At 37.4% G+C, this 17,011-nt stretch overlaps 1 protein-coding gene across 1 annotated transcript in view; it reads left to right on the top strand.

The window, feature by feature from the left end:
• Positions 1 to 2,040: 2,040 nt before the first annotated feature.
• Positions 2,041 to 17,011, top strand: part of LOC124279823 (dynein axonemal heavy chain 5-like) — a 55,627-nt gene continuing 40,656 nt past the window's right edge. The window contains 18 exon segments of the mRNA XM_046715700.1: positions 2,041 to 2,252; positions 4,324 to 4,373; positions 6,780 to 6,866; positions 7,171 to 7,203; positions 7,820 to 7,882; positions 8,234 to 8,305; positions 8,628 to 8,687; positions 11,249 to 11,422; positions 11,670 to 11,862; positions 12,166 to 12,331; positions 13,516 to 13,609; positions 14,231 to 14,329; positions 14,668 to 14,849; positions 15,349 to 15,468; positions 15,713 to 15,914; positions 16,083 to 16,178; positions 16,561 to 16,824; positions 16,935 to 17,000. Of these exon segments, the coding sequence (XP_046571656.1) occupies positions 2,150 to 2,252; positions 4,324 to 4,373; positions 6,780 to 6,866; positions 7,171 to 7,203; positions 7,820 to 7,882; positions 8,234 to 8,305; positions 8,628 to 8,687; positions 11,249 to 11,422; positions 11,670 to 11,862; positions 12,166 to 12,331; positions 13,516 to 13,609; positions 14,231 to 14,329; positions 14,668 to 14,849; positions 15,349 to 15,468; positions 15,713 to 15,914; positions 16,083 to 16,178; positions 16,561 to 16,824; positions 16,935 to 17,000 (2,124 nt within the window). The 5' untranslated portion in view covers positions 2,041 to 2,149.

Genomic DNA, 17,011 nt, shown 5'->3' with positions numbered 1-17,011 from the left:
GTATCTGCAGTGAGTATGGAGTTTCGGTTTGAAGGTTGTTTGGGCCGTACAGGGAGAGCGGAACGACACGTTCCAATATGTCTGATTATACAGCTGCGTTTAGCATAGGCTAGGCGTAGTTAAGTGATCATAACCCGAACTCCTCTGCGTGTCGAGTGAGTTCCATGTGCACACACACGAGGCAATATCAAACGTATACATATAACTCATCCCGGGCCTATCAATGACACAAACATGACAAGACTAAATATACTGGTCCTTGTATATTAAAAACCTCCTACAGAGTGACATGGGATATATGATCCTATGACGTAATGATGGGACAGACGAACGGTTAATTTTGTTAACTCGATCACTCGAATTATTCGTAGTTCGAGACAAAGTTTGGAGTGTCAAAGTTAAATCACTTTTTAAAAGCGTTGATGTCGCCTCCAGTGGAGTACATTTAACATTAATTGTTAGATCAAGTCCACGAGGTATCAGAAGTTCGACAGAAGCGGGGAATCAATATTACATCCATATGACCACCACCATGACATATATGATTATATTACCGAGAACGAGTGTAACAGTTTTATTTGGGATTAAAACCTCAATTCTCTAAACAATATACAGTTGTACACGACTGAACATTATGGTCAAAGCAGAATCGTCCATGTCTTTGTGATGCGCTCTGTTTGACTGTAACTACGTGTAACTCGAGTACTTTCAGTTAACGAGGTAGACTGACTTTTGTTTATTCTGCTTAGAAGTGTTACGCAATATATACAAAGTACTTCTTTACGTAGTAATTAAACGTATTGTTCAACATTCGTACGTGTTTATATCTGAACATTAAATTGAGTTCGTTCGCATCTGCCCTATATAGACAAACGACTACGTTTACTGGACAACAAAAATATTGAAAACAAATATGAATTGAATTTTAGAAAAAAATGCACCGACAGGGACGAAAATAACAATCAATCACGAACGACAAATGATTAATCGAAAACACGCCTTTAGAAGAGAGACGGTCCGGGTGTGACTTACATGTTCTCCTTTAAATAACCGTCTAATATTGGTCTGATTAGGGAAATTCCTCTCTGTACCGTATGTAAGAAATATAAATTTGCATTACGTATACTGCAGTAGTATATTTTACGAGAATTGTGAGATGCACTAAAGTATACTTGCGTTATGGATTTTCGACCACTTTAAAACATCCATTGTTGTCTCCATTATCGCATGAACACAAGCCACCATTCAAGAGTTTACAATGTCTGTGTTACGCAACACCCCTCGTAAAAGCCCGAGCGATCACTGCCGTCCAAAAACCTATCATGACGACCAAGTAAACTATGATCCTACGATACTGTAGAAATTCCATGTGTTTTTTTTGTTTTTTTAAAATTACATTTAAATAAAATACATGAAAGCGCAACACTCGAGGTTTGAACATTATTATATAATGCATAATAAAACCTGATACGTATCAAATAGCATAAGCAATGGAAGTATAAGTCTGTAAATAACAAACTTTGTCCCCGGCGCAGGGACTGGGACATTTAATAAAATACCTAGATCTAAATGAAGACATGAAATTGTGTTATGTACAAAATTAATTGACAGCTCTCCTCATACCGACTTTTTTTCGCTTAGCGTCCAACACTCAACACCGTTTATCATTCCACAACACCACACGGCCGTGAAAAGATTTTCGATACGCGAACTGATTAGGTAAGAATAATGACCTTAATCCGATTCAGACCCCGGCTCTTTTGTGTACATGTCTCCATGGTGAGGGAAACGTCTCCACAGAGCTACTTGCCAAAATATTATTCCGCTAAAAAACATCTGTCATCATATTCATAATTAAAGCATATTTTCTGCAGGTATTGTATGTAATCATACCCTGTCAGTTTCATGCATGCGATGTCATCTAATGTTATCAAGCAATAAATATTTATGCAGTGTTTTTATCGCGGACTATTTTGTATCCCCCACAGCGCGGAAGTCAGAACACGTGCGCGGTAGCACAGCTCAAAGATGACGCGCCTACTTAGTTCGAGTGTTCAGTGAGAACTCGCAGTAACAATTCATTTCTCACAAGGACACTTGGACACAACTGGACTGTTGCTTGTGAGAGGATACTTTAAACTTTCTCAAAATGGCAGACGTCGAACAAGACGGCGGGCCTAGTGAAAAAGAGCAAAACAAGCCTGACAGCCCAAAACCTGACCAAGAAGTTGCGCCCCCTCTCGTAACCAAAGGTGAGTGGTGGAAGTGACATTTGTCAAAACATATGACCTTGCATTTACTAAATGGGTTAGTTACCACACGTCAATATTCCTGCTTCTTTTACTTAAACCGGCACAGTTTAGAACATAAAAGTTCTTTTCTGTTCAAGAAAGTGAAATCGATATGTTCAGGGCCTCAACAAATCTTACTGTACTGAGCGAAACAAAAATTCAGACGCCTTCAAATCCAGCTGTCAGTATTTTTTAATTATTTGCATACCGTCTACACCGATGACATATATGTAATTATACAATGTAGGTTTTAATCAGTTTTGCCGTTTGTCAAACCTTACTTAATTGTCTTTCAAATTTGAATAAAGGTTAATTAGTTCAAACCAATTTAAAGTAAAACTGTTGAAAGACATTGAATAAAAAATGATAAAAATTACCAATAAGACTATGCCCAACTGCATACTGTAGACCTGTTCAAGTAAACTTTACTGTTTACTAAGACTTACATTGAATTTCTTTTAGACTGCCAAAAGTCACATTTAACATTTTGTTCAGATTAAAGAAAATGTGAAATTAATTAAAATGTGTGTTATGTTTGGATCTACTGCTACTTGACATTCTCTAGTCACTTGCTCTCGAACGTAAGAGACATGTTGATCAAATATTAATATATTGAGCAGTGCCAATCTGACAGTGTCACATAAGTATTAGGCAAACAAGTTTAGTTATCGTAATCAGCAGTTATATCGCTAAGTTACCAAACCTTCTCACTCTGTGTAGACAAGCCAGACTTCAATGACTGTTAAGTAAATATACACAGAGTGAGTTTATTTCCCATCAGCTGGATTGTCAGATAAGTCTAGCGCCCCATTGACAATCAAGTACCTGACCCACAATGCTATCTTTTATGATAAGAAACGGAAATATAGTCACGATCACGCCTGAAGATCTTCCAGTGGCATACAGGCTATTATTTGTGCTTACCCACTGAGACGGTACGCATGATTGATGACTCTGAAATCAACTTTGAAAGGGACAATTTTCTCGTCTGTTTATTATTTACATGTGCATTACTGTGTACATGTAGTCCATTGAGCTGAATGCTACATTAAATACTTCTTAAGTATCTGCAGTGTGATTCAAGGTATTATAAGCCGATGACTTGTTGATATCAAAAAGCCTATTGATAAGACAGGCCATTAAAAAGTAACATACTGTATTGATACAGCAAGTTAGTGTAGCGATTATGCACTCCATGCTGCATTCTTTGACCCCGGCAACTGAAGTGTGAATCTGGACACAACCAGTGTATTTGTCCTGAACTTCTTTTAGAGTTCTATGAAGGTTGTTACTTGGAGGTATAAGGGAGCAATATTGCCTGTTGCAATTGTCATTTGCATTTTATGGGAAAAGGATATACCAACTCTCTTTAGCAAATGTAGCACATAATTAGAATTATTATGAACACGAAAACAATTATATTTTATTCTAGTCAGGTTGGTTTGGAATATTTTAATATTAAAAATATTAGCGTTGCCTCCATCTTAGATCATTGTAACTTTCTGTTATGCAGGAATATGTATAGAAATAATGTTACTGGTTCCAGAATAGTTCACTTTTATATTTGTAAAACTGGCCCCATATTTGGTTTATCCTACCAACTCTTGCCCTCCCTATTTAACATGTGTAATAACCATTAAGGAAATAGCGTATTTTTTAAGTATATTATGATTTTCATATTGACTACTGGCCCAATGTTTGGGATAAACATTGTTTCTTTTTAAACCAAGAAATAGAAAGAACAATGCATTAGCTTGTTTACATTAACTGAATATAGAGAACAAATAAGTGTTGCGACTTCAAACACAACTGACCTCTCATAAATTTAGAATCCAAGCAAAATCTGAACGTTTATCTGGTGCATACAGGTTTGTAAAGGCCTCTGGTGTGGTTGCCTGGCTTTGAAATAGCTTCAGTTGAAACATGAATGTTGAGGTATGTTAGTCAAAATCCTAATGTTCAGTCACTACAAATACGCTTTGGGCCCCAAAATACATAGTTTTCATTGCGGATGTTTATATCTGTGTTGCAGGAGATGACAAGGGAGGCAAGAAGCCAGCGCCGAAGATGCAGGTGTCCAAGGTAAAAAAAATATATGTTATTAATGCATGAAAATGTTGATACATTCTGGTCTGATCATATTTGCCTGTCTTTATGTTTGAAAACCCATTTGTTGTCCTGAATTTAAAGAAATGTGTATTTTCCCAGAATACAAGTTTTAAACTGTCAAAAGCATATTAGAAAAAACTGTTTTTGTATAGCTACTTATGTGTGCACATAGTTATGTAATATACATGTCCATCAATGTATCTAAACGTTTACCTCTTAAAATCCTTGTTGAAAGCTTAGTGGATAATGTTATGGTGTAGTGGATTTAGGTGTAGACATTGATATTGTTTTCATTTGACATGGCATGCCTGAGGGTGTGTGTTTCCACATCCCAAAAAATGTTTTTCTCAGTAACTGAAACAAAAACAAATATTATCTTACATGTTTGATTGGCATTTAGAAGATGCTATTTGTTGAACATAGAGACTTTTCTGGATTTCATCTTCTTTTTATTGTTTGGTGAAACGTTTCAGGGCTTGTTCTGGCCCCATCATCAGGAAGAACTAAAGAGAAGATGAAACCCAGAAACGTCTCTAAATATTTTCTTTATTTAATAGTATGCAAGAATTACTAATATTAACCTTTCACTTCCTATTTTGTTGCTTCAGTGTCAGGTGTTTCATATCAACTGACAAATGTCAATAGTCATACTATAACAGAAATTCTGCACAATGTTAAAACGTTTCACATAATCATATATTGTGTCTATACTTTTCATGGAACTCAGTCCTAAGTCATGTTTATAATAACTAAAAGAAATATGTCGTTGACAACACTTCCAAACTGGGGACCATTGTAGTCATGAAAGTTCATTTACAGATTATTTGGTTATATATTTAAGAGATGTATTTTCATTCTAATTCAATGATTCAAATAAGATGATGCTTTCATGTTTTGTTGTTTGAAAGAATCCCTGTTCATGTCACCACTGAATTAATATGATATAAAGATTTTCTTCTATATTTATACACTTAAACCCTGTCTGATTACTAGCTACTAGTTTGAAATCTGAGTAGTTTTTTCAGTAATGTTATCAACTTTCAGTGTGAAAGATGATATGTAACAAAGTAAAGTCTAGTTTAAGGTGAAGTACATAAGGTGTGTTAAAGGACCTTATAGCTTGTAGAGGACACGTAAAAGTGTTCATGAAATATGACTGTACACATGTAAAACCATATGATCTCAGTTATACTGACTGCACTTGTGTAATATTGTCATGATGTTTATCTATAATAGTGATAACATACTCTATAGTCAAATCCATCCCTTTTAGGTTTCCAGCTCTTTAGGTTCAGTATATTGACCACATTGATCTAGTTGGTTATGCTGTCACTTATCAGTGCCAATCAATGACACAAATAAACCATTGCTTCAGTGATCACACTGATTGATAGCAATAGACACTATTGCCGTTCACCGTAAAATAGTGGCTAAGAATAAATTCCCTTTATTATAGGGCTCTTACAATAAATGTGTTGGACATGAAGTGTTTAATGTTTGCCAATGATCATTGAAAAGGTACATTATTTTCTTCTGAAGGTACATTATTCTACACAATGTTGATGGATAATCTATTGTTCTTGTGAAGTAGCACAAGTATAATGACATGGCCAGAAGTCTGTAAAATGGGTTTGCGTTAAGTGAAAATGGAGAAAACAATGGAGGAGACATTTTTATTGAGGGACACTGCTGTAAGGTTTTAACATTTTGAATTAATTTAGATTGTAAATGTTGTTTTCATGACTTCATCTTTTTCTTTATCAGATTGTTGTTAATCATTAAGAGTAAGAGCAAACAACAGTTTCAAATATTGACAATGGATAAAGTTTGACAAGGGTTCTTTTGGGCCCATAGCATCTGCATTATTTGGTAAAAAGAGACCAAACCTTTTAGAATCATGTTCAAATGAATCAGAATTTGGCTGAATTCATAGGACAGTATATGGCTAGATTTGTCTAATTGGGTGAAAAGGCTGACTTTAGAGGATTCAGAATACGATACTAAACAAGCATTTAACTTGAGCTGTTTTTCTCAGCACAATGAGATACTCAGCAGTTCTTTTGCTCATGCTGATTGTCTTAGAAAAATACCATACACCTGATTGGTAACAAAAGTCACTTGAGATTTTTTAAAAATCTGTTTTCCCACATATTATGACCAATTCCCATTGCGCCAAAGCCCTTGCCATACCTGGTCCTTTTCGTTATCTCACTGAGGCTTTGACCAATTGCCTGAAGCCGGAGTGACATTAAACTCTGTTTGGCCTTAAAGGTTCAGCTAGTATCAGTCCTCATGATAATACTAAAATGTACTGAAACTGATGCTGAGGGCCAAGTATGGGCTAGTAGACTGAGACAGATATTTTTGTTCTATGTGCAGGCCGCCATGAAGAAGATAGTTCTGGCTGGCGATGCCATGAAGGAAGTTCAGCGGGCAAAGGCCAACAAAGATGAGAGGAAACTGCAGGTAGGTGGTGTTGTTTGTTGGTCTGTGACTGCCTGTGCTCGTAAATCTGTTTCATTGGAGTCGAGAGGATTTAGTTTCCATTACTGGGCCTATAGGGATTAGATTGATGCCCATGCTTTCAACCACTGGATTGGCTATTTACAGGCTGCTGTAGATGTCAAGAATATGGCTGACCTACATACAATAACAGTCACTCGCTGACATACTCCATTACAGTAGAAAAATGGAAGGTCACCTGTTCCTTGTAATACTTTGTAATTGTCTGGCATATATATGATATATATTTTATATTTTAATTCTTCAGATGGATGCAAGACATTCCTACCTCATTGAAAAGGTAGGTGAATTATTCATTTTTCCTCCATGTTGCATGATAATTTTCACACATTTTGTTCAGTCTCTTTACTGTGAAGCCTGGGTGTGCTGAATCCAGGAAATATCATAATTCTGAATCAATATGCTCTAAACAGTTATCAAATCTCATTGCAATATGCCACATGGAAAACATGGTGCCATTACAGTAATGTTATATTCTTTAAGAGTAAAATTGATTCCAATATTTTCTTGAATAGTCCTATTTCACTCTTAATTTATCAACTGACTAAAAGTTCCTAGAAAGAAATCCATAAACCAGTGAATACAGAAATGTGTTCATAGAACTAATTCTGGTTTATAAGATGGAGTCCTGGGAAATGGAGCAAATGTAGGTTGAATCCAATCTGTCTCTGAGCAGTCTCTTTGGAAAAAATCCTTTTTGAACGTTATTTAAGACGTCAGTTGGAGATCAAAACCTGACGAAATTCAGAGGTAACGGCACTACTGATCAAGAGGAGGAATTGTGATCTTAGACAAATGTCACGATCAGAAATGTTGATTGATTGGCTGAAACTTGCATACAGGGAGTTTCACTAGTATTCATTGTTTAAGGTGGTGTTTTGTTTGTATATTTGTAGATTTCTGATGCTCTTGGTCTTGATTCAGCTGTAGTAGAAGACTTTATTCTGGGAGATGACAAGGTGAGAGCAGAAAATAGAACAAGCATATTTATCTTTCACTGTGTACATCCTGAACATCTTCGGCATGAAACGGTTGAGAAAGGGAATGCTAATATGCAGTCTTGGTCCAAAAAGCTCCAGAATACTTTCCTAAACATGACTCTTAGCATTTATATGTATTTCAGTAGCTTCTCAGTTGTGTTCTAATGTGGATTAATGTTGGTTGTGCTTTCTGGGCCAGACAGACATTCTGGACTCGGGCTTTGCATCATTTGCTGAAGTCACCAACTGGATATGTGACCTTGAACTTGATGTGTAGTTGTGACACATGGATGTACGTCTGAAAGAGAGTATTATGTTTTGTCTTTTCAGTTTGATCTAATTGACAACTTTTTTGCTGAGAAAGGAGCCAGAAAGTTGATGTTTTTCTATCAGGAGGCCACTGTGAGTGATATTTGTATTGCTTCATGTCCAAATTGACTGAAACTAGAAAGTATAAAAAATGTACTTGCATTATTTAATTAAAGTCTTGTCTATAATTAACTCCTCTCTGTCAACATCTCACAAATTCTCCTGAGGTTACATATATGTTAATTAGATTCCTCTTACAAATGGTCAAAGTGTGATATATATTATACATTATACTGGATGAACTGATTTCCACCCTGTTATTACTGAACTGTGGCACATGACACTTGATTCCGAGTCTGCAGGGACCTTTCACAGACATTCTTCTAACATGCTGCATGATTGTGTGTTGTTGCAGAAGTCTACTACCACTGGTAGTCCAAGCAAGAGGCTATTTATCACCAGTGGGGACACAGAGGTAAGACAGTGATGTTCTTACAGTTTGCCATGTGACAGACATTACCATGGTAACCTCCATACATGAAATAAACATGACACTAGGTTGATGCAAGCCACGTGAAATTTCCATATTTTTGGTGAATTTATTTCATCTGATGTATTGCATTTTTTATATCTACTGCAGATGCTGAGTGGTAGCAATATTTAGAAATTCTTAATTTTAAGTGCTCTTCAATGTTGATGGTCAATTTTGATATTCATTTTTCTAGTTAAATATAATATAAACCCATCAAATGCAAGTTGAAGCTATTTAGATGCCGTTTTGAGTTTTATCACCCCAATTTTCAGACGGTGACACTATCACATGAACCAGCTTTATTACGAGCATCAAACAAACATGGAGGATAGGTTCCAATAAAATGCCTTCAATAAATCCACATATTTGGTTCCAGCACAGTTGAAATATCTTGATGCTAAAAATTAACTCTTGAATGAGAGATGTTCTCTGTTATGGTCTGAAAAGAACACAGATCCTGAAGGTAGTGTCAAATGCACCACAAAGTGTTAGTCACAAATAGGTCCGTGGTAATTATCATCATCAGTCGAATTCCCTGAATTCCTTTGTTTTACAATAACAAAGATATAAGAAGTACACATGCACTTGCTTTTTTAGCAGGTTAAATGTGAACGTGACCTTTTCTCCTTTTGCTTTTGAATTTCTTTTCCTTTCGTAAACACACACTAAACTAGCAAATAATTGTTAAATAAGTTTGTTTGATGAGGTGTAAATCGATATTGTACCATTTGTACACCATTGCTAATATATTACGACCTGCTAACATTAAAACATGAGAAGTTTATAGTGTTGTGTATGGCATTGTTTATTGCGTCATGTACATTTTGTGGTAATCAGGAGACATTACAGCAAGCATAACTGGGTATGGTTGCATGTTACAGTGTTAATTACAGTCTGTACCTCTGGCATATTGCCAGGATGTGTTACCTGGGGACACTTTGAAGAGGTCTGTCAGCTTAGATCTTGATTCCCTCCCAATGCGTTATTTATTGATCATATAAACTTAAGATTGGTATTGATCTGCTCTCAAAGTTATGTGATTTGTACCATTAAGCACCGTCTGTCGTCTCTCAAGGGTTTATGATACCTCTGTTGGTGGGACGGGTGTTAACATTTCCTTGCATTTGTCAACAGGAAATGGCTTTCTGTTCATTTGTAGATAAGTCCCATTATATTCTACATAAAAGGGAAAATGAGGAAAGCAGTGATGTTATCACACCTTCAATAACTTCGTTATTACTCTTGGTGCAAACACCCGATATAGGATTTATTATCGTCACATTGTGACAGTTTAAACAGTTGTATTGATTGTAGTTGTTGTGAAACAGGATATTTTGTGTCAGATTACTTGTGTGATTGTGTCCTGAAAGGTACTTGTGTTAAACACAATTCCAGTTCAGATACTTATGACTGTAATTAAGGTAATGACTGGGGTATTCAAAGTGCATTGTGAAGGCAGACATTATGTTATTAAAGTGGTTTGCTAAATCACGTCGTTATAGGTTGAGTGAATAAACTGTTTTATTTTAACATTGAAAATAAGAGATATGTATTTTTAGAATTTTTTATTATGACTCATGTTTTGTTATGACAAAACATTGATATAAATATGGTCTATTGCCTCTCCAGTACATGTCAAGACGTTACAAGTAGTTGTGTGGCAACATGCACATAAAGTATTGAATAAAGTCTTTCACATGACTGCAATAATTCCAGAATGTTTTTCAGTAGTTTCACTCATTTTTTATATTATGCCAAATGTTAAATCCATGTTAGTCCCATGGGTCAAGGCTACCTGTTATCATACTTTTTCCTTTCAGTGATGAAAGGGAATCTAAACATTGGTATTTCCTTCATAAACACCAGACTTTGCAGCCTCCACAAGGGTGCATTTACTTCCAAGTGATATGGTTCCCAGAATAGTTCAATGTTTCCGGAATAATCACTGATAGCAACAAGATTGGTCAATTTGTTGTTATTTTGCAACATAAGCTGATAAAGCAGGCTATAAATTGAGCTCTTGGCTATTTTTAAGCTAATCAAGTCTGTCTCCTCAATAAGGCATTATGTAGCTTGTAATCTCTTGACTGTTCAGAGAAACTGGATCTCTATAGTCTCTTAGCTATGGTTTGAATGGAAAGGATTATCTAAGTAATTGCTTCAGGATTTCTATTTTCTTTCATTGTTCTCATTTTATTTGATTATGATTATTATTATTATTATTATTATGAGTGTTGGGACAGGAGTTTGATTCTGTGGGAACATGCAACAAAGCAACACACGTTAGTTGACGGTTTACTGGCGACAACATATTACACCAAATGAAGCATAGGTTCACTGTTGAATCAAACAGCAATACAGTATTCTATCCAAATATGTCACTCATGATGCAATACATTGATAAATAGCAGAATCTACACATTGCCCTCAAGCTTGAAATGTGTTGTGGAAATACTATACAGACCCTGTATTGTGATGGGTTCTGTGTACATCTGTGTTGTCAGGGTCTGCATGGAGTGTGTCTGTACTTCCTGAGGTTGTCAACCAAGGCCATCTCCAACAGAAACATCACAGATGAAGTCAACTTTGGTATGATGGACTGCAACCAGGGGCAGGTGCTCAGAGGCTTCGAGAAACACATGTCAAAGGTCATCCTGCCAGCACTGAAATCTCTAGAGGTAGGTACTAGAATAGTGGAAATTTGAAACTAACATAACTTTCGCTAAAACATTGTGAGAAATATCAAATACAAATATTTGGCAAGTTTATTTTTGTCGATTCAATGATTTTTCAGATTCATCTGTGTGAATCAAATTTCATATGAATCCTTGATATGTTTCTGCAATTGTTAATGATTTTGATATATATTTATGCCAAGTTGCAAGTGAGTAGAATCTGTTTTGAATGCAATTTTGTCATTTCCAGCAATGGGGCACCTTAACAAATGGCAGCAATGGTAACAATGCTCAGGTTGAGGATTTCTTGGAAAACATGGAGAAATTCATCAGCAGCCTCATCTCTGCTCTAAACAACATGGAGGGTCAGGTCTCTCTGGAGGAGAATGGGACAGGGCACATCATAGACAGCATGGAGTCTCCCGCAGACTATCAGACTGCAGGTATGGTTTGGAATTCTTTGAATGTCTTAACATATAATGGAAATCATTGTAATTTTGTTGACAATTCCTAACATCCATGGCAAAGTCAGAGGAATGTGTTCTTTGGAATCTTAGCAATAAGATCTTTGGAAGATCAATATTTCACATAGACTTACAGTAGTCTTAACAATGCAGTTTCTTTTGGGTAGACACACAATGAAATTTTGAGACAGATTGTGAAGCTGTATACTCACATGGTGAAGCTGTAGAGACACATGGTGAAGCTGTAGAGACACATGGTGAAGCTGTATACATCTGTTACAGCTGCTAACACAGAGTACCTGGAGAAGCTGGAGGAACTGCTTGGTATGTGGTCCAAGCAGATCGAGCAGGTACTGGCTGAGAGTGAGCAGATGAGGCGAGAAGCTGATGACATCGGACCAACTGCGGAACTAGCATACTGGAAGAGTCGTATGGCCAGATTCAACAAGTATGTCTGACCTTGAAGTAACTCTTGAGTCCCCTGCACTCCATACTGTGTAGTAACATCCCATTGAAATGAGGACAGGGTGGTCAGTGCATGTTCCAGGGTGGTCAGTGCATGTTCCAGGGGACAGGGTGGTCAGTGCATGTTCCAGGGGACAGGGTGGTCAGTGCATGTTCCAGGGGACAGTGGTCAGTGCATGTTCCAGGGGTTGTGTTTGTTCATCATACCTGGTGTAGGTTGTTTTCTTGATCATTTCACTATTATATACTGTATTGTATTCACTGTATTGACACCAATAACAATTGATGAAATGGCATGCTTGCTAAAGGCATACTGAATGAGTTTAATTTGTTGTTGATAGTAAACAAAGTCTAAACATTGACTGTCTCCGTGAAACCCTAACCTGTTTAATTATGCTAACACAATGATTACTTGGCCTGTCTACACTTTCTTCAAGAAATCAGAAATGTACACTAACAAAATGGACTGGTCATTATCAGTAGAGGTCACTTGCAAAGATAACTTATACAAAGTGGTCTTGAAGTCAGGTCAAGCTTTTTGAGTGGGTGCAATATTGAAAATAGCTGCAATATTTCTGTCTGAGGAATTTCTTCAATAATTTTGTTGAAGCATGTTATGCTACAGAATGGATTAAATGTCCTGTGTCAAAACTTAAACACTTTGCTAATCCATTTGTTAAACCTAGTATCCCAGATTTGTACAAACAGACTCAATCTTTGAGTGTTTAATCATGCAGAAGATTAATGGTGTATTTCCGCATGAGTACACTTGGCCCTCACAGTGTTATGGCTGCACAATCGTTACAGACACACAACTCGAATCATTCAGCCACTTTCTTTATCACACTGCAATCTGATATTAGTAACAAATCAATCAATTTATTTGCGATGGTTGACTGAACTGAATATACCCGCTAATGATTACTACTGTATTATTAATAGCCTTACATAATCGTGTATTTTAGACTTTGATGCGGCTTGTGTATTGAAAAACACAGATTCAACACCATCCAAAATACTAGTCAATTAAGTCTGTGGCACAGATATTGATTTTACTTGCTTGAGTTTTCTGTAATTAGAAGAGGGATCAATTATTAACGGTGTTTGAAGCAGGGGATTGCCCCGTGTTGTTTGTCAGTGATTGACAGTAGTGAATTGTTTCGGCAGCCTGCTGGAGCAGATGAAGAATGCAAGAGTCAAGCGAGTGGTGGGCGTGTTACAGGTGGCCAAGTCCAAGTCTCTGAAGAAGTGGAAGGAACTGGTGAGATGTTCGGCAGCTCGACGAGCCATTGTAGCCTGTTTTCACTCCTTCATTATACAACTACAACTCAATACCCACCAACTAGGACAGACTATTTATAGTCATGTGAAAAAAACCCCAGTTGTCCTTCTTTTGAGTATACAGTGAACTCAGTTGCACCTATAATTCTTTAAAAAATCACTGAAAGAGGTCCGTTATCACCAAAACAGTTTTGAATGTTTTGAAGCCAAACTTTGGTTCAGAGGAGTCATTTGATTGGTTGTTGACTCAAAGTTCATTGTCTAGAGACTTTCTGTAGTCAGTTGATGATTCTGAAATAACATTATAGTGGTGGGTGGGTCCGATCAAAAGAATACTTTATGATACCGTGTATAACTGAGGATGATTAAACAATAGCTACAAATAAGCTTAACAAGCTTTCACCAAGATAACAAAGTCTTGATAATGTTCACCAGGAGTAATGGTACTATCCTTTGCTGCTAAGACCTATTTCATGTTAGTTATTGCTGAGTTTATTAGACTATATACTGATAAAAGAATGATGATAAAGAAGCATATCAGCTAAGTTTGTCTTTGTAATATTTCTCAAACTATTGTGTTATTCTATTATTTTGTATCCAGGATGGTCGGATCACAGATGCTGCCAATGAAGCCAAGGACAATGTGAAATATCTCTATACCCTCGACAAGTTCTTTGGCCCACTTGTCAAGTGTACTCCTGTAAGTTTAAGATGATTAAGCCTCATGTTGATTCTGTATCCAGCACCCGTTGCTTCTCATTCAAGAGAAATTCATAGATCGGATGGTCAGGCTTGATGACTTGGTTATTGTTCTTGTATGCCATCATACCTTGACAGTGGGAAATCTTGCTCACAACATTAATCACTGGTTTGCCTGGTCCAGATTGGATTAATTTCCGTCCTTCATTGTATAGCTGGAATAATGCTCTGTATGGCTTTCACAGATAATGTGAAAGAGAAAACAATGATACTTTCCAGTATTTCCATGTAATGACCAATTTAGCCAGTGTTTTGAATGGTTGTGGAAATGTTGTACAGGCCAACATGGTGGAACACATCCCAAGTCTGATGAACGCCATCAGGATGATCTACAGCATCTCGCAGTACTACAACACCTCAGAGAGGATGACCTCATTGTTTGTGAAGGTCACCAACCAGATGATCACCACATGCAAGGCCTACATCATGCAGGGAGTTTCCAAGGTCTGGGAGCACCCAAGGTATGTTCAGCTTTGCTCTTGTACTTGAGGGCATGGGTGGCATCTTAGGCACTGCAGTTTACTATGCAGAGTTGCCTCCCTTTAGTGTGTCAGAAACCTATGGTCATGGGTACATATCGCCACTTAGCCTGATCAGGTAACTTGCCCAACATCAAGCTGATACAGGTGTCAGCACTTGAGATACCCACAGTCTTCAAAATTCACACTATTGTGTTGAGGACAATGATGGTAGGCCTCATTGAGTAGCAGCATTTGAGCTATTGTTCTTAACAAATCAATACTTGCTTGTTACTATAGATTGGAACTGAATAACAGAAAATTTAAACATTGTAAACACTGACTCAAGTAGGACTAGCTACAGGTAGGAATACTGCATTAAGCTAGGTTTACACTTGTCTTCTATACTTGTGTAGGCTATGTAGACAACCTAGCATGTATTGCCTGCTTTCCCCACCAGCTGTGATGTGAAATGCTGCATGTAACTGTCCTGTTTCCCTAGACTGGAGCTGCTAAAGAGATTGGGGGAGTGCATCCACCTGAATAAGGAGTATCAGCGGCACTTCCACAAGACCAAGGCACGACTTCAGGAGACGCCCAATGAGAGGCAGTTTGAGTTCAGGTGATAACCTGCTGTTCTGTTCATTCATAACGATCCATAATTGGGGTGAAATTCTGACAAGGGCAATTTATAAAGTAGCATGTGGGAGTTATCAGAAAATAGAAAATTATGTTTAGTAGCCTAAATGATGGCTTCATAAAACAACTTTTAATTGATTTTATGGTTTGGAGTGGAGTGTTGACTGATAGTGAATTTAGCCTGTTACTTTCATTTGTTTTGAAGACCTTTTTCCCCTTTCTTCCAGTGAAAACTACATTTTTGGCAAATTTGACACATTCTGCAAACGTTTGGATAAGATCATTGACATGATCAACACCATAGAGATGTTTGCTGGCGTTCAGGATATGAAAATAGAAGGTCTGGACACCATCATCGTCAGGTACAAGACTATTGTTGATGTCACCAAGAAGAAGAACTATGATGTGTTGGACCACAGGAAGCAGGAGGTTAGTGTCGTCATCATGACATCTGTCAGTTGCTTGAAACTGGATCACTTGGTAAACAGGATGTCTGTTTGTGACCCCGTCGTGGATGGGATCTAATTTCACTGACGTTTGTCTAGTTTTTCAACACATTTGTAGAGTCCTGCTTAAAATGTCTTCTTTACCTTCCAGTTTGATCAGGACTATCAGGATTTCCGCAACCAGATTGATTCCCTACGTATGAGCATCCAAACCTTCATGGACTCGTGGTTCCAGAGATCTCTCACGGTTAGTCTCGGTGCTGCAGCAGGCACTGCAACAAACACTACTATTCAGAACAAAAAATAACCTCAATTGCAACTAGGGCACTGACAGTGTGGAAATCATGGACAAATTTGTTTGCTTAAAAAAAGATTTATTTTTCATGACTGTGACTGGTACACAATTTAAAAAAATGAGAGGGTGTGTTTTGGAAAAGTGCTCTTTTTATTTTACTTTACTATTTCATGAATTACGCCATGAGGGGAATGTATGTATAACAATGTTATAAAAATATGAAATGTTGTGAAGTGGATGTTTGCTAGTGAGAATATCTACTGATGAGTATATAGCACTGGCTCCAATCATGTTATAGGAGGATGTAGGGTTAATGTTTATGTTTGACCTGTAGACCGAGAAAGCCTTGGAGCTGCTGGACAAGTTTGACGCCATCAGTGGAGCCCAGCTGGACATGAATGAGAAGTACATGCGGGTCATGATGAGCTATGGCAAAGACTTAGAGTCAATCAGGAAGATCTACCAGAAAAACAAGGGCGACCCCATAGCCCCACGTAACCTGCCCCCTATTGCTGGCCGAATAGCATGGGCCAGACAGCTCTATAGGAAGATTGAGCTGCCCATGAAGGTGTTCAAGAGCAAGCCGGAGATACTGAAGGTCAGTATGGGTACAAACAGGTTACTTATAAAGTTCATTGTATTGCAGAATTTCTGTGCAGCTCTATTATATTGCTTTGATGCTGAATCTGTGTTAACTTGTTTTTGTAGCATGCTGAGGCCAAGAAGATAATCCGAAACTTCAACAAAATGGCTGGTGTTTTGCTTGAGTATGAGGTAAGATGTCA

The sequence above is a fragment of the Haliotis rubra genome, unplaced genomic scaffold (genome assembly GCF_003918875.1).
Source record: "Haliotis rubra isolate DU_JTF1 unplaced genomic scaffold, ASM391887v1 Scf257, whole genome shotgun sequence".
NCBI classification, from domain to species: Eukaryota; Metazoa; Mollusca; class Gastropoda; order Lepetellida; family Haliotidae; genus Haliotis; species Haliotis rubra.
The sequence above is the reverse complement of the archived record's forward strand: the minus strand, read 5'-3'. Positions and strand labels throughout refer to the sequence as shown.